The sequence below is a fragment of the Helobdella robusta genome (assembly GCF_000326865.2).
Source record: "Helobdella robusta unplaced genomic scaffold HELROscaffold_25, whole genome shotgun sequence".
Taxonomy (NCBI): Eukaryota; Metazoa; Annelida; class Clitellata; order Rhynchobdellida; family Glossiphoniidae; genus Helobdella; species Helobdella robusta.
The window spans coordinates 1,503,063-1,522,192 of NW_008704310.1; the positions used below are offsets into that span (position 1 = coordinate 1,503,063).

At 33.6% G+C, this 19,130-nt stretch overlaps 2 protein-coding genes across 2 annotated transcripts; both read right to left on the bottom strand.

The window, feature by feature from the left end:
* Positions 1–5,026: 5,026 nt before the first annotated feature.
* Positions 5,027–7,445, bottom strand: HELRODRAFT_152427 (hypothetical protein; the record flags this gene model as incomplete). Its single annotated transcript, XM_009019697.1, has 2 exons — positions 5,027–5,063; positions 7,291–7,445. Coding segments are annotated over 2 exons (192 nt in total), but the record flags the coding sequence as incomplete, so codon positions are not given.
* Positions 7,446–10,266: 2,821 nt separating this feature from the next.
* On the bottom strand, positions 10,267–13,194 carry HELRODRAFT_173066 (hypothetical protein; the record flags this gene model as incomplete). Its single annotated transcript, XM_009019698.1, has 6 exons — positions 10,267–10,419; positions 10,637–10,713; positions 10,894–10,976; positions 11,106–11,255; position 12,891; positions 13,062–13,194. The coding sequence occupies 6 exons, from the start codon at positions 13,192–13,194 to the stop codon at positions 10,267–10,269; spliced, it is 597 nt and encodes a 198-aa protein (XP_009017946.1).
* Positions 13,195–19,130: the final 5,936 nt, after the last annotated feature.

Here is a 19,130-nt window from a genome sequence, read left to right on the forward strand (position 1 = left end):
TGATTCACATCCAGAGAGAATTTGGATGGTTTATTAATGCTGAGGAGATCCAACACCAAAGTTAATTTTTACAACGTCAAAGTTAATCTTGACAAAGTCAATATTTCCCTATATATACAGCAAGGAGCACTGACGATGATTCATTCGGAATCGAAATATGGCCTTATTTGCAGCATGAATTCGAAAAATAAGTTTATTTTGAATTTTAATAAACTAAACGTTCACCAAAAAACTTTAGTGAGAAAAATCGAAAAAACGAACTACAAATATATTAACGCCAAACATTCGGTAGAATTTATAGAATATTGTAAAAATTATGGTCTATTACCAGCATTTACTCGAAGTTCTGCGACCAACCGACGTAATCTAACAATGGAACAAGATCGCGAGCAGCGACTGCTCCATCTCTCTCGAGAATTAGAAGTTAAAAAGAAGGTAGTTCAAGACTTGTCGAATCAACTAACTAAATTGTTGAGTCAATGGGATCACTGTGATGTTGATTGCATTGTCAAGAATGAACTAAACTTATGCCGGAAAGAATTTATAAATGCATATATGCAATCATCAAAACTAAAACTTCATAAAAAACTGACCAACCTGATAACTAAAGGAAATAACAATATTATAAAAGATAGATTCATCAATCTTAGCCACCACATCCTTACAGACAAACAAAAAGTGTTCTTAAACCTGGGATTGAATTGCCATTATCTGTAAAAACCTAACAAAATTGAAAAAATCATTGAGATTGAAAAGTTAATGATATCTATAAGCGACGCTGAACGTCAAAGTAAATTAAGCGTCAACCCCTCTGTTGCCATTGAGCTTCAAGCTGAAGCCAAGAAAACACGAGGTAGTTTTCAAAGTAAGCTACTCACTGAGGAGATGAAGGATGCGGCGAAGCAACTTAGGGAGAATAAAGATATCGTAATAAGACGCGCAGATAAATCTGCACAATATGTCATTATCGACCGAGCCGATTACCATGAAAAACTCAATGATGTTCTCAATGATACAAAAAAGTTCCAAGTAATCAAAAAAGATCCCACTCCTCAACTAAAAACTAAACAAATAAGAAAGCACATCACCGATGACAAACTTCCATCACTTATAGGCGAATACTCTCCTGGCTACTTATATGGAAATATAAAAACGCATAAAAAGAATCATCCCACCAACACCAAAGTTAATTTTTACAACGTCAAAGTTAATCTTGACAAAGTCAATATTTCCCTATATATACAGCAAGGAGCACTGACGATGATTCATTCGAAATCGAAATATGGCCGTATTTGCAGGATGAATTCGAAAAATAAGTTTATTTTGAATTTTAATAAACTAAACGTTCACCAAAAAACTTTAGTGAGAAAAATCGAAAAAACGAACTACAAACATATTAACGCCAAACATTCGGTAGAATTTATAGAATATTGTAAAAATTATGGTCTATTACCAACATATATATATATATATATATATATATATATATATATATATATATATATATATATATATATATATATATACTCTGTCGCTACTCTGCTTTGTAGATCCCTTGTTTGTTCAAAGTGAATACTTAACTCTCATTTAATTAGTTTTACAATCTTCAACTTCGTATAACATAACAATTTTACGTGTATTTTACTATAAAATTTTAGGTGTGAACACAGAAAACTTGAAAATGATTTACGATCAACTGTTAAAAAAATTACAGACTTGTTGCTCAAACGTCAGTAACGTTTCTTTTCATGGTTTGTTTGAAGACGACTTCGTCTTTTTTACGTGCAATTAATATGATTTTGTAAAATAGGATTGTGTCGTTGACTTGTTGTTTGTGAGCATAATGTTACACTTCTGTAATTTCTGTTAAATGGTGTTTTTTGAGGAATTAAAATTAAAAGAAAGTTTAAACTAGTTATATTTTTTGGAACAAACTGTCAAATTAATATTTTACCCTGCACCTTGCGATTTAAACATAATTGTTCGATTTTTAATTTTTGAAAAACTCTTAAATTCAAATGTTTTACTTACTACCTATCGATGATGTAATAATAACAACAACTTCAGCAGCTACAATCTCTCATCAAAAAACTAATTCGCTTCAACTACCTACCTGCATCATATCCTACCGTCACTCAGATATTCAACACACTCGATTCAAGGCTGTTCAAGAAAATAGATAATAACAACTACGTCATCCATCCTCTACTACCACCAATCAAAACTACAACACATAACCTTCGTCAGCGCAAACATAACTAACAAGTCGTCGCCCAATCTACATACCAGGAAAAGACCTTCATCACAAGACACCTCAAACATATTAGCACTTAAAAAAACTTTATCATTACTGAACTAGTTTTTACTTATTGATCACCTCACTTCTATCGATCACCTCACTAACTCACTAAGTCATCATTTAGTCTATTAATAAGTCATCAAATATATTAATACTCATTAAAACTTTTTCACACACAGGCCTAGCCTTTATTTTTATCGATCACCTCACTAAGTCATCATCTAGTCTATCAACTTGCCGTTACTTCATTTTATATTCCATCGACAATTACTTTTCTTTTATTTCTCTTATTATTATTATTTATTTTATTCTAACATATTTTATTTTTCATGTTTTATCATTTCTCTTCCTCACTTTTTGTATTTATTTTCTCACTTATTTGTTTAATTTTGTTTTACTGCCTTGCATGTTGTTACAGTTTCTGCGTCTGTCAGATCCTGATTTTAAAGAAAAAAAAATTGTTCAAAAACGTGCAATCAGTAACAACACTTGGGAACATCTAGCAGTACTGGAAAACATTTTTTGAATAACTGAATTTCTCCGCTTCCATGCTTTTCATCACCTATTCATCTCAAACGATATAGAAAAAAATTTTCCACAGTAACGCTAAGAAAGTATGAAATAAATGATAATTGTGTTTTTCGATAGTTAAAAAAGTGTTACCAGTGAATTTAGGAAACAATATTGAAAGATTTAATTAAAGACGAGTGAACTTAGAAGGGAAAGAGAAAAGGTTAGATGCAGTATGTTTGTCAATCAAAGCGATTTTCCTCGTGACTTAGTGATATCACTAAAAATCACGTGAAAGTCTGTTTGGAAATTAAGTTCTTTGAAATGGAATGAAATATTGCTTCTGCTAATATTAATGGAATAAAATAATTGAATGCTGTTTTATTTCACCGAGACTCATCCACTTGAATTTTCCTTAAAATCTGTTAGAGCAATGCCGGCCGCGTCCATTTGAAAATTTTCAGTTTGTTAATCGAGTTTGAACCATGGATATAATGGATATGGCATAATAATTACCTGCCTAATAATTTTTCTTAGTTCTATGGAATTAAACGCGTAAACTTTAAACATTTTTTCGTAGTAATTGACATTTTATTGATTTTTTACGATCAAACGTCTTACTATCGTATTTTATTGTTAAACTTTAGACGATTTTTTTAATTAAATGTCAATAAGTTGACAAAAAAAGCAACAAGGAAGATAACCGCTAAACAACCGGCTAAAAACTGATTGTTTATTTTAACTTAAATTCGCTTTTCAACATATATTTGTTAGATTGATCGTGATGTTTTAAATATATATATATATATATATAAACAATGTATATATATATATATTTACATATATTTATTTATATATATATATATATATATATATATAACGCGTCTGCCATATCCATATATATATCCATGGTTTGAACAGTGAAATTTATTGGAGTCCCAGCAAGTTTTAAGTAGTAACTAGTAAATCTAAGAAGTTTAAGAATTCAATTTGTGTGCATCTGGAAAAGATGAAACTGAATTTGTTGCAACATACGAGACATTATTGTAAAAGGAAGAAAATAAAAGGCGTAAAAAGGGTTCCATGTAGAAAACAAAATAATGATTTTAAATAGTAATAAATAAAAATATTGGTTAATCAATGAAAAACTAAATAAATCATGGCATGTTCAAAAAAGAAAAAAAAGTTAAACAAATGAAGAATGATTATTGGATTATTATTATCCTAGTCGTTTGTGTTATTTATCGGCTGTTAGACGTGACTTAGACTTGTTAGACTTGAAAATTTTTAAATTAATACTTTTTGTTTAAGGAACCAAAAAACCAACTTAGGTATATATAAAAATCATTGTTTGGTTGTTACAAAATTTCACATATTTAAGATTTCTAGCTTAACTTCTGTGTTATTATCCATTTCAAATTGGGTTTTCAGAAAAAGTTGTCTAGTAATACTGATGTTTTAGCAATAAGTTTGTATTTTTACTTTTTAGAAACAATTATTTCTTTTTAGGTAAAAAATTTATATATTTTCTAATTTTTATTTATGGTTCGGTTGATTCAACCCAAGTTCATCAGTTAGGCGTATTAGATTTTATTGTTTTAAAGTACATTTTATATGTCTACAAGGTTCTGAAATCTGGTGCAGCTTTATGCTAAATGCTAAGATGAAAATTAAGACAAATTTTAAAGTGTGTACAATTTTAAGAGGGACAGGGGTGGCAAACAAGGATCAGGCACCAAACGCCATCTTCGCTGGCTAGGCCACCGAGTCTTATTTTTCTGAATGCCACATTTTTAATACAAAATTTGTTTGCTGATACTGATCAGAGCGAGGACTTTATTATTTTGAAATATTTATTGTCACAAATGTATAATTTAGTTAGCATGATCAATAATGCTTGCCAAAAAAAACTCTTCTAGTTTTTAATGTTTGAATTTCATAGAATGGCTATCAAAGACCTTTTAATGCAAAACTAAAATATACAGTTTATATTTCGTCAGTTGAATACGTGAACGATCATATGCAGACGAATTGAGTGAAGAGCATTCTCGAATATGTGGACGACTTGACGAACATGTCATCCACTTTTTTGATCTTTGAGACGATGTGTCCATCGTTCGGTGTGAGATTATGCATGAAGTACTGCGTGAATCCCTGCAGCCGTTTCAATCCTGGGCAGTTGCTGGCCTCACAAACGTGGTTTCGCAGCTGTTCTGCTCTGATGGATGATGTTGTCTGACGTTTCCACTTTGTCCTGGCAATGGTAATTTTATTAATCTGAAGCAGAAATAATTAAACATGTAATGTTCATAACAAAGTTGTTAAATATTTTAAAAATAGTGTAGAACGGACAAGAGCAGACATGTTTACAAGTCGTTCCGCAATAGATGTCGATTTATATGTTGTCACGAAGGAAGAATAAACAAACAGATGTGTAAAATTTACTCCTGCAGAAAAAGTTTGAAAAACTTTTATAATAATTATATTTTAATTAAAATTCAATGAATTTAACTCAAATTAAAATTCAATGGTGAGAAACGGGTAGCCACGATTTAGATTTGGGGGCTGCTGCCAAAAATTCGTTTTCAACATAATAAAGGGCCTGATTTAGAGGTCAGACGTGTTAACGTCCTGAGGGACGGAGTAATGGCTCAGCAGTTAAGATCGCCTGCTGCTGTTTCGTGGTGTGTGAGTTCAAAAATAACAAAAAGATCCCCGCCTATCACACATTTCGTGAGTGCTGAGTCGTTTAGCATGTGTTCCTACTTCCCAGACGATGTGTGTGTGTTGCTGATTCCTCTGAACATGGGAAGAGTGTGAAAGACCTTTTTTACCCTTTTTTTAATAAAAAGGAGCCTCCTAATACAAATCCAAAAACATAAAATTTACAACTTTAACTTTCAAAATATTTTGCATTCTCCCCGTCAATAGTACAACAATCAAAAGCAGTCATCCCACTTGTAAACGCAGTAAAGGGGCAGAGTCAATGAAGTTAAATAATTGGTTTAATAAAAAATCGTTGTAAAAAATGCGATTAGAGCCATAAAGATATCATCAACTTTTTAATAACTTTTTTAAACAAGATTTGACGAAAAACTTGCTTCTTGGGGCTTCCACACTTTTAAATCATTCTCCATAAAACAATAGAAATGTAAGGAAAATAATTTAAAACTTTAAAGGCTACAAAAACTGGACAAAATTGTAGCTTTGGGCTTAATTGTTTCGAAACATTATAACTTACGACTTAAATACACATGGTGATTAGAAAACAAACATATAGTATTGAAATGTTATTAATTAAAACAGCTTGCTGAAAAGTTTTAAAATTTTCAATGTAAGAAAAGCTTTTTGACCGGAACAAGGTTTTGGGTTGCTGTGGAAGAGCTTTTTTTATATAAATCTATTCGTTTGTCCTTTATTAAAACAATCTTTCCTTTTTGGCATTCATTAAACCTAATGTTTTCAAATATCTTTCAGTAGGCCTAATCTTATCTTCCTATATAACTGGACATGCAATGGTACCTTTGCTTAGTGATTTAAAATTGTTAGCTCGACTGTTGTTGAAGAAATCTCTGGAATGAGCGTGTCTTGTGCTGTGTTTACGTTTCATAGAAACCCCATTAATAGTTGTTGGAAGATAATTCATTGGTCCTGGTCTGGTGTATTTTTAAATTTTGAAAATCAGCATCATAGTCCTAATTAATTGTGTTGTTTAATCTTGAATAAAATTTGTTCATTTTTAAATACTTTTCATTGAAGATAATTGTGTATCATTTATATTTTAACGTTATCTCTATCTCCAGTTTGGTCTGATATAAATCTCTGCTGCTGGTGTTGAGGCTGTTGACTCCACAGGTACAAGTATTATCGAATGTCGATTCAATTTTAGGTTTTACTTCGTATTTTAATTACAAACATTGTAATTAATATATTATATTCTATTATAACAAGTGATTTATATTTAAATTAAATGTAATTAATCTAGTCAAATGGGAACAGAGGTCATCACAATTTATATTTCATCTTCGTAACAAAATAAATTAAATTGTTAGCTTGAATTTGTAAATAATATTAATAATAAATTAATACTAAAATAATAACAATACATTTTACCAGTTTTTATTTTTCCACTAGATAAAATTTGTTCTAATGGGTTTTTTGCTCGGTGAGCTTTTGTCCTGTGGGATTTTTGTATGAGAGATTTTGTCCTGGGAAATTTTTAGTTTGAGGGGTTTTGTTCGGGAGGTGTTTTTGTCCTAGAACCAAACATTGCATTCTTTTTGAGCGTCGTGTTCGTTTAAGAGAGGAAGATTGTATAGTGCCAAAAATTCAATAAAAAATAACTTAAACTTTTTGGCTGGCAGAAATGCTTATATGAAAAAAATAGCATCAAATTTTAAATTGCTCAACGTCAAAAGGCCGAATAAACAAAACATGAAAAATCAATTCATTAGCCCGCCTAACTAAAGATCTACACTAACCTCCTATTTTGGTACCAAGTTTTGATCTGAGTTTCGGTGAGGTTCAAACCGTCAGCAACGTCTGCCCTTTCGGCCACACTCAAATATTTTTGACAATTGAACTTCTTCTCGAGAAATTGCAATTGAGCGTGCGTGAAGGCGGTTCGCTTTCGTCTGTTTCTTTTGAGTTGATTGTCCGACGGGACGGAGAGATTGTCCTCCTCGTACTCGCCAGCCAGTGATGATGAGTCGATCCCCGCCTCATTGTAATCTACTTTCAGTTTGGTTTATTATTTTCAATTTAGTTATCTTCCTTTTTATTCTCAACTTGTTTGATTATTTTTTTTTACTAACGAGTGGAAAATTTAATTTAAAAATTTTCAATTTGTTTACATAGGATTTATCTTAACTTTTTTTCTATTTTTTTGATATTTTTTCATAAAAGAACGCAATAACTTATGAAGTGTTCAGCGAAAAATAGCTAACTTGGATGTCGATCGGTGAAAGTGTTGGTCGAGTTTTCTGGAAAATGATGATACTCCAGAATATCCTTGATCAAAAATGAAGAAATTTTATTCATTTCGATTTATTATGCACATTGGTGATGGTTCATCATTCCTCACTTTTATGCATTAAGATGGCGAGGTGAGAATGGGGTGGAGACAAGGGAACGTCTCGTCGGCATTGATATGTTACCATGCGCGCACATGCATGACACATGCTACAATATATGCTAAATTGATTATGCATATAAAAATACATAGTCACACTCACGCACACAAACGCAGACAAACACACACACATATATATATAATTTTGCTTATATGCAATAAAGTTTTTCAAAGGCGGAGTGAACAAATGTCAATCATTTGAGACAGATAAATGTCAATAATCGTCATTGGTGTTTGCAAAGTTTGTGTTGTTGCGGCTGTCTCGACACATCCATACATTAATCCGTCCGTTAAACTTGTGGTACATCAATACATTAAATTTTTAAACTTGTGATACACGTCGGCAGTAGAATTTTTTTTTTAATTTTTAATGACCATTTTAATTATTTTTCCAAAAATTCCCCAGTGTTACACTGTTACATTGTCGAAAGTTCAATAAATACAAACATGCAAATTAATGAAAGCCGCGCCAGAAACACCAATTTGTTGCCAATTATTATTTCTTTTTACATAAACAGCATGGAATGATGTAGGTGATTCAGCAGCGGCATAGAAGAATAAGAAGATGAGGATTAAATGATGAAGACATTACATGAAGCAGAGATGTCAAGCAGATGACTGGCGGCTATGAAAATTAGCGTTGATGAAGTTTATTGAAGAGGTGGGATTGTTCTTAAGCATCAAATCAGCTGGAAATCGTCGAACAAACAACATCAATTATTCCGCTCGACGGCTAACGAGCGAATTATTTCTACCATTGTTATCGCCAATAAAATTTTCTGGCTTCAAACATTTCTATCAACAAGACGTTTTTTTGTTGCACAAACAAGAAATTATTTTCTTTATTTGCAACAATTATGTATCTACTGCTACAATCTTTTTCACAAAATAAATTATTTTAAGCAAACGCATTGTGCACGATGTGTCGCGTGTAGTAGCTTCTGCCACGTCATCTACAATGAAATGACAATTGATCTGCACATTTGCGATACCTTTTAATCATTTGGTGGGCATAAAGAAAAATTACACCTAGAGATTATCATACGCGTGTGATGCAGTTCTTGCGCGTGCACGCGTTATGCCTTTGTACGTCGTGTGGTGTGGCTCGAAAGTTTAATTACATGTATCGAATATCATGTAAGCAGCTGGGTGTTTAAGAGAGCTGCGTCATTAACAATGGTAAAAAGAAAGCAAGAGAAAATGTTCTGCGTTGAAAATGTCAACTTGAGTAATCACAGGAACTACAACCAAAAATACACTTAGCTTTATTGATTGTGATTGTGTACGGTTCATTTTACCAAAATTGAAGTTAACTGGAATCTATCTTCGTTCGAAAATATGTCAAGCAAGCAAGACGTAATGACCTAGCAACTCCATCAAAAGGATACAAAACGGTGAAAAATACTTGTCAATGTAACCTAACCCTAACCTAACCATCCTCGATCTGAAAGTAGGCTGCATCATGAACATGTTTTCTCCAGTTAATTCTGTCCTGCGTCTTTTTCGGCAACTTTTCCATTTTAAAATCAGTCTAATCATTTATGTCTTCTTCTTCGCTTTGATCTGGACAGAGTTTCTTGTATATCTTTTTCCATGCATTTATTTTCTGGAAATGTGACCAATGTAATTTTATCACAATAACAACGTGACCCGATATAAGCTGACAAGGTAATCCATCATCGCCACTTTTTTCAATCATTGAGACAACACATGATATCGGTAATAGATTGCATATCAACAAAAACAAAAAAGTGATTTTGAAGACGAAGTCACACACACACACACACACACACACACACACACACACACACACACACACACACACACACACACACACCACACAGTTGAAAATAAAAGAAACACTTTTTTTTGTACAGCTGTATTCGTACGAAAATTTATTAAAAAGTTTATGAAGAAGTCGAATAGAGCGCCACAGAAATTTGTTGGATATCAGCTGAATATGGTAAGAAACAAAATTATAACAAAAATAACTCGTAAAACAAAATCCTATGTAAGAAAAAGTGAAGTACGAAAATTGAGATTCGTTGGACACATTTGCAGGATGTTCTAATGAGAAAGAGAAAAACAGGAAAAGAAAAGAGACCTGTCATGAAATAGATGGATGACATTAGAGTGGAGAGGTTGGAATTGAATAAAATTTGCCAGATAGGAAAGGATTCTACGACGTGTGACGTGTATTTCGATCTCGCTTCTAGGTAGGCTACATTTTAGAAACAAAAAATTGACTCGATGCACAAGTAAAGAAACTTTTGAATCGATTTTATTCAATAGGGTAAACTAAAATATTTCTCAACTATATAAAACTTCAATTATTGAACCATGTAGGTAAATCATTGTTGCATATATCCTTCAACGTTGTTGGGAAGGTTTCTTGGCTGCCAGATTTTAATTTGCTATCATCAAAATTATCCAACGCATTTTTGAACGAGATGTCAGGAAACTTGAATGAACTATCACTCTGAATTTCGATAAAAAGTAAAAATTTTCATCAAGAAATAAAAATGTATATTAAAGCTCTTATAAGAAATACTAAAAAACATTTATTTTAAAAAATGAAAAAATTACTATAAAACAATAAATTAAGAATTTTCCAAAGATTATAGGTTTTTAATTAATCTTAACAAATTTCTACAGAAAAGCATAAAATTTAAAAAAATGAAAATAAATATACGAACTAATTGAACGAAGGCAATCCGTCGATCGACGGCTGGTTGAATGCTGTAGCCGAACATCGGATGTTTCCTTGATTCCCCTGCAACAAAATTTCATTGACAGCTTTCTACATTTCATTCATTGATCAACCTTCAATTATAACCAACAAACTAATTCAACCAACAAACCGATCAGTCAGCAAATTAACTAATAAAACAAATCATTAGAACTCAATGATGTATAGGTGCTAATGGACAGGAAATAAGAACAGCCATGTAACCTTTTAAAAGCTTTGTAGTTACAGTGAGTACTTTAACTTTGTATATTCTTTCTAAATAATTTTTAACATCGTGTTCGGTCATTCTGCATTGGTAGATATGAAATACTCAATCAACTCATTATGCCAACTAGACTAATGGATCTATGGATGAAGGTGAAACTTACCGTATATGAGCTTCGATAAACTAATGAATGGATGAAGATGAAACTTACTGTAAATGAACTTCAAAAGATTGAGTGTCAGAAGGTAAATCCTTGTCCCATTTCAATAATTTCATCCAAAAAAGAGGTAAATAAATTCTCAACTGGGGATTTCCTTTGTAATACAATGGATAGCGAGGTATTTGTCTTTGCCATAATGGTCTGCGATTGGAATTGAAATTAAAATTCTGTTAATTCTTACATTTTAACTGTAATAGTTAAATTTTGGAAATATTATGTAACTTATTTCGAACAATAAATCTAAAGTTGGACATGTGTAGAGAAAACATAAAAAAGACAATATTACAGATTTTTAACATTCAATTTTTAATAAACACTTGAAATAAAAATTGTTCAGACTGCTAATTCAAGAGTATTTAAAAAAAATTTCAAATTAATTTTAAAAACTAAAAATTCTTTGAAAATTAATTATGGTTCTATGTTTCAGTTACGCTCACAGTTCGTTCACATTTTGATTGTGGTTTTTTGATGATAATATGTTGTGGCTTTGTACGACATTTTTAATTTATAAATAATTTTGCGGTTTGTGAATCAATGTTAAATGTCTTTCTACAGTAAATCTTGTTAAAAAAAGTATGCTAAAATTGTCTAGCACAAGTCAGATACAGTAGTCAAACTAGCTCTTGAATCAAAAGTTGAAAGTTTATTCACATTTTCATTTCCCGCTGAACTTACTGTCACTGCCATGATTTTATTTTAGTGCTAACTCCTAAAAAATCGTCACTGATTTAATATTAAATTAAAACATGAAAACCCCTAAAATTTAATATTTTTTGCTACAAACTGCTAAATAATTCTTATGAGGTAATGATATTAGTTTAAAACGAGCCTCAACTCTCAACAGATCATCAATCAATCAATCTTCGTTTTGCGTCCAGAAACCCGGTTTCCCGAGGTAGGACGTTGTTTTCTTTGCCATCAACTTTTTGCGCCAAATTAGACGATCAGTTGTATCCAATTCATTTAAATTTAGAGCTTTCATGTCTTGCTCGATTGTTTGCCACCAGGACTTCTTTGGACGGCCTTTGGGACGTGTGCCAGGTACTTCAACATCTGTAAGAGAAGTTATGGCACTGTTTTCACTTCGTTTGACATGACCAAACCACCGCAGACGGTGTTGCCGGCATTCGTCCTTTATATCATCTAAACCAGCACGACGCAGGATTTCGGTAGATTTGATGTGGTCTTTCAGACTAATTCGTTGCATCCATCGGAGCATTTTCATATCGTTTCGGTGAAGTTGTTGTTCCAGTTTGGTTGTCATTGGCCATGTTTCTGCAACATATAACAACACTGGACTGTCAGAGTTTTAGCTGCGGCCGGGAAATTAACATACAAAGGGTATGAATACATTGGGATAGTAGTGATAGACGAAGGGCAATGAAGCAAGTAAAAATAGCAACCAATCCGCTGGGAGTATAGGGATATTGAAATAAAATAGACCCGGGAAGTTAGTCGGTCGTAGTGAGTGGTAGTTGGAAGAACTCTCGAAGTTACGCTGGTAGTTTGTGCAGTTAGTGGACGCTTTTACGTTGGTGGTTGTTACAGTTAGTGGAAGCAGTTACGTCGGTGGTTGGTTGGTACAGTCGGTGGAAGCAGTTACGTCGGTGGTTGGTACAGTCGGTGGAAGCAGTTACGTCGGTGGTCGGTACAGTTAGCAGAGGCAGTTACGTCGGTGGTTGGTACAGTTGGCGGAAGCAGTTGCATCGGTGGTTGGTACAGTCGGTAAAGCGGTTACGTTGGTGGTTATTAATTTTCATAGTAGTCAGGGCAAACCCTGATAACGAAACGACACGTCAGTTTAGTAAACGTGAGTTGACAACGCGTTCGACAACCTACCCGTCACTTCAGCAGGCGTGAAGCGACATTACGTTCTACAAACGACACGTCAGTTCAGCATCGTGAATTGACGATACATTCAACAAGCTACACGCCAATTCAGCAAACGTGAATTGACAGTGTGCTCAACAAACGACACGGCATTCAGCAGCGGTGAAGTGACAACACGTCGGCAGTCAACGAGGCCTCCGCCAGAAGCTCCGCAGACAACGTGACAGCCGGTGTCCACATTCACAGTCATTGCCACATTTGATGAAAGTTTATGATTTATATCGTTGGGAACTGTTGTTGAACCCTTATATTTGGTGTCAGAAGTGGGATATCTGTCAAAGGAAGTACGAAAGTACGACAGATATCAACAGCTGTGAAGCGAAGTTCCCCAGCGGTAAGTATTAAAAGTAAACCAAATTCTAATAATTATTAATTTTGAACGTGGGTGTGACGAAAGTGAATCGCGATAATAAAAGTAAACAAAAATCTAATAATTATTAATTTTTAACGTGGGTGTGACGAAAGTGAATCGCGATAACAAAAGCAAACAAAATTTAAATATTTTTGAAAGTTGGTAGAAAGTCGCTAAATCATTTCAGAATGGACCGGTCGACGAGGTCAAAAAAATCAAACAGAAAGAAGAGGGTTAATAAGACCCAGTGCAGGCACTGCAGATGAAAATAATAGAAGAAGACGACAAAATAAACAATAGTAATGGTGGGTTAGTAATAGAATCGGAGGAGGTCAGTGATGAGGATGGTGAAGAAGATTTTGGTAAGTTACGAACCTCAAGATAATCAGAATGTGAACGAGATAGATGAGTACATTGGGGGTATATCACACTTGTCTGCTGAACGAAAGGTTCAGGTGAAGGAGCTGGTAAGGAGATTTCATCAGATATTTGCGACCAAGGTGGGGCTGTATACAGCGGTTCAACACAGAATCAGGGTAAGTTCCGAATTAAAACCCAAGCGAATGTAGGCATATATTGATGATGTAGCAGTTTTCTCTCAGACTTGGGACGAGCACATACAGCATCTACAGATTTTTTTTGCGGTAGTGAACAAATCAGGGTTGACGTTTGATATAAAAAAATGTCGAATTGCCGAAGAGAAGATACCATTCTTAGGACATGTGGTGGGATCAGGAAAAATTGACATAGATCCAACGAAGTTACAAAAGCTGGACAATATCCGATCGCCTACTACGAAGAGGGAGGTACGAAAGATTCTGGGATTTTTTTAACTATTTCCAGAGTTTTATACCACAGCTCGCCAAAAGACTTTCCAGCATTACTGATTTGACTAAAAGCCGAGCAGGTAGTTCGATACGATGGACGGTAGAACATCAAAAGAGCCTGGACGAAGTTACACAACAATTAAGGAACGCCACCAGCTTATACGCTATCGATTACACACGTCCCTTTGGTCTGATTACTGATGCTAGCGATCATACTATTGGTTGTTGCCTAGTACAACAAGATGAGATGGCAAAAGAAAGACCTGTTGCGTTCGCAAGCAGGAAATTATCAGATGTACAAAGACGTTGGTCAACCATAGAGAAGGAGGCATATGCCATACTTTGGGCAATACAAAAATTCCGAAACTGGATTTGTTTGTCACCAATCTATGTTTATACGGATCATAATCCGTTGACATATTTGACAGAAACTGCTCCAAAAAGTTCGAAATTGATGAGATGGGTGTTAGCTTTGCAGGAGTATGATCTACATATCAAATACCGGGCGGGAAGTTAAAACATCGCGGATATACTCACAAGGATGATAATGACCGAAGAGGTGGCTGATGAAGAATGTCAGTAGGATGGGAGTGAATATTCCACCTCGTAAAATATTCATATTTTTGGGGGAGAGGTATGTCAGGGTTTTAGCTGCGACCGGGAAATTAACATACAAAGGGTATGAATTCATTGGGATAGTAGTGATAGACGAATGGCAATGAAGCAAGTAAAAATAGCAACCAATCCGCTGGGAGTACAGGGATATTGAAATAAAATAGACCCGGGAAGTTAGTCGGTCGTAGTGAGTGGTAGTTGGAAGAACTCTCGAAGTTACGCTGGTAGTTCGTGCAGTTAGTGGACGCTTTTACGTCGGTGGTTGTTACAGTTAGTGGAAGCAGTTACGTCGGTGGTTGGTTGGTACAGTCGGTGGAAGCAGTTACGTCGGTGGTCGGTACAGTTAGCGGAAGCACTTACGTCGGTGGTTGGTACAGTTGGCGGAAGCAGTTACGTCGGTGGTTGGAACAGTCGGTAAAGCGGTTACGTTGGTGGTTATTAATTTTCATAGTAGTCAGGGCAAACCCTGATAACGAAACGACACGTCAGTTTAGTAAACGTGAGTTGACAACGCGTTCGACAACCTACCCGTCACTTCAGCAGGCGTGAAGCGACATTACGTTCTACAAACGACACGTCAGTTCAGCAACGTGAATTGACGATACATTCAACAAGCTACATGCCAATTCAGCAAACGTGAATTGACAGTGTGCTCAACAAACGACACGGCATTCAGCAGCGGTGAAGTGACAACACGTCGGCAGTCAACGAGGCCTCCGCCAGAAGCTCCGCAGACAACGTGACAGCCGGTGTCCACATTCACAGTCATTGCCACATTTGATGAAAGTTTATAATTTATATCGTTGGGAACTGTTGTTGAACCCTTACACTGGACGTATCACAGATTTATAAAGTCTTGATCGTAGTTGTAGTGGGATTCACGCCGCATCAATATAGAGGCAAAAAGGTGCCATTTATTCCAGGCTGCACGTATGCGTGCTCGAACAGCAGCTTCAGCTATACCAGTAAAATCCGGAACATCCCCTAGATATTGAAACGATGTGACTTTCTTTACTTTAATGGCTTCAAAAAAAGTGCTATTTCGAATTTGTTGTTGTGGATTGATGCAAGCAGGACAAACAAAATTGGACACTTTAGATAAATTACCAATTATTTTTGAACAACGTTTGTGACACCACTGGTTACACTGCTGACACTTGCTTGAATTGTTAACTACGCCAGCTTTACAAACCGAACAGGACCATCGTCCAGTAGCTGTGAATTGGATGGGTTCACCAGCGTTCATTTATTTGGTTTTGCTGATGTTGACTTTGAATCTATGATCGGCCAGTCTGGTGTTCCAATCTTCAAACATCTGTGCTGCATTTTGCTCAGACGTGGCTGTTAAAACAATATCATCAGCATACATTAGATTCCAAATGTCACCAGTGCGTATCGGCTTTTAATTTCTTCCATCACAGTTATAAATAACAGTGGACTGAGAATCGAGCCTCGGTGAACTCCAACGCCGATGTCAAATGCATCTGTGTTTCTAACCGTTGTGCTGACGAGAGTCTTAGTATTCGTATACATTTCCATCACAAGTCGAACAAGATATTCTAGACTCTAAATGATTGCTTCACGGGGAACTCGATCAAATGCTTTTTCAAGGTCTACAAAAATGTGTGATAGTTGTTGATGCTTTGCGAGGTACTTCTCTTGCAGTTGCCGAAGGATGTGAATTGCATCAATTGTTGATTTCCCTGCTAGGAAACCAAATTGATAATTTCTGATTGTGATGCACGACGTTAATCTTCTCTCAATATATATATATATATATATATATATATATATATATTTATAAAATATTTTATTTGGACCTAAAATTAGAACTAATATTGTTTTCCGTGTTATGTATTTAGACAATTATGCTATAAAACGGGTTAATTCAGTGAAATTCCTNGGCGTCGTTATTACTTCGAATTTGTCATGATTTGACCATATTAAACATATTTCATGTAAATTATCGAAAAACCTAGGTATTATATATCGTTTAAGGTTTAAATTTCCAAGTTTCATCTTATTGACTTTATATAACTCTCTCGTGCTACCTTATTTAACTTATTGTATTTCAGTTTGGGGTTTAGCCCCTAAATCTCATCTTAAAACTTTAACTTTAGTTCAAAATTTTTTTCTAGGGATATTATTCAAATTAAAAAAAATTGATCATATAAGTCATTGTTATCAATTGGCTAATATTTATAACATATCTCAGTTGTACATTATTTATTTGCTTATTTTCTTTTTTAAAATATATAGATTAAACTATTGTGCGACTCTCTACAGTCAAGTTATATTATTTAAAAATCCTTAAAAGGATTATAATACTTATAATACTTAATATAATTATACGTTATAATCTTGATCTTTATCTCTTTAAACCAAGGTCAAATTTTTTTCTTAACTCAGTCTTATCTTCTTCTATGCGTTTATGGGATACTTTAGCTGTGTATGTAAAGGACTCACCCTCTCTTGGATTATTCAAAACTGCTATTCACTATCTTATCTTATCTGGTCATTTCACACATGATTGACAGTATTTACTCTTTGTATTTATTCATTGTTTTTTACTTTTAAAATAATTAATTAATAATCTCTTGTATTTCAGTTCAACTGTATGTTTTCATATGTATATGAGCATTTACTTTAGTATATGCATGTTTTGTTTTTGGCTTTGTTTCGTTACTTTATTTTCATTTTATTTAGAAGTATCTTGTTTTCAATTGATCTGGGTGGACTACAAGCGCGAGCTTCGGGTCTCCTAGTGAATGACATATGTTTTTCGCATGTGTTTGTTTGCTAAATAAAAGGATTATTGAATTGAATATATATATATATATACATATATATATATATATATATATATATATATATATATATATATATATGATGAATATGACGAATACTTCTGGCGAAATGAATTTTGATAAAAACAGTTTCATTAAATTTTCATGATGAACTTGGATAATTCTATTTTCAATAAATTGAACAATTACTAGAAAATTCTAATAAGGAAAAACTTTAAATTGATTACTGCCAATAATTCGGTAGAATTCATAATTCATACAATACTGTATAAAATATGGGCTCCTTCCAACACACAACAGACACACACACACACACACACAACATACAGGGTGAGTCAACTTGAATCTACAAATATGTGCTGGTTCAATTTCCGACCTGCTCCCTGCTCCCGGAAATTCCCACCCTTTATATACTCACATACATATGGATTCAAGTTGACTCACTATTTCCTTTATTCAGCAGAGTAACAGTACATCTCTATTGACCAAAATGTGAAATGTGTTTCTGTGAATCACTTAAAAACACCTTAGTTTGCAATACCATCTAATGAGATAGTAATTGCACTAAGTTGGTGTTTAAACTCTGGCTACTAATGAGTCCCATAAAGAACCAAACGCGCTTATATTAGAACGAGTTAGGTGTTCAGAGTAATGCACCTGTGGTTGTGGTGAGAGATGATGTACTTTATGTACTCATACCGATCAACCGTACTTGCGTGAGCAGGTCAGAAATTCTCACCATATATATATATATAAATAAATATATAAATAAATATATATATATATTTTTTTTCTTCGCATTCTGTTTAAATTAAATAGTGCGGTCGGTTAATGTCTTCACATAATATAAATATTTCACTTCCGGACCCCAAGATATCCTTTGGTATATAGATTAATTATGTTATATAATGTTAAAAAAAAGCGGGACACAAGTTATTTGAACATTGTAAATTGTTTATTTCAACCGCAAAAAATCACCGATTTAAGTAACTGAGTAGTAACATTCATTATCTTTGATTTGCAAATTGTAACCGTTGTTTCCATGGTTACGAAGTTATTGACATTTTATATTCGCCGAAAAATTTTCAATTTCGCAAACAAACTTTTTAAATTCGTTGACAAATTTAATTATTACTTAAAAATATCAAAAATTAAAATATTATAAATAAAAATATTGTGAAAATTCGAGCTGAAGTAAATGAAATTAACATGAAAATAAAGTAAATGTGTGCTTCAATCTGTTTACTTTACTACAGACTTACATTGTCACTGCTAAGCATTTTGTCTTTAATTTTTTAGTTTTTTACGAGTAAATTGATAACAAACTGAACATAAAAATTAAAAAAAATCTGAGTTTTTATGTAAGTCGGTAATTTTTTTAAAACAATTTATTTATTACTAATATTTATTTAATAATGATAACTATTATTATTGACTTAACTATTATAAATAATTAGCAACAACTGTAAAAACTAACAACATTACTTACCTTGTAATAAATATTTAATAATGATATTATTAGTTA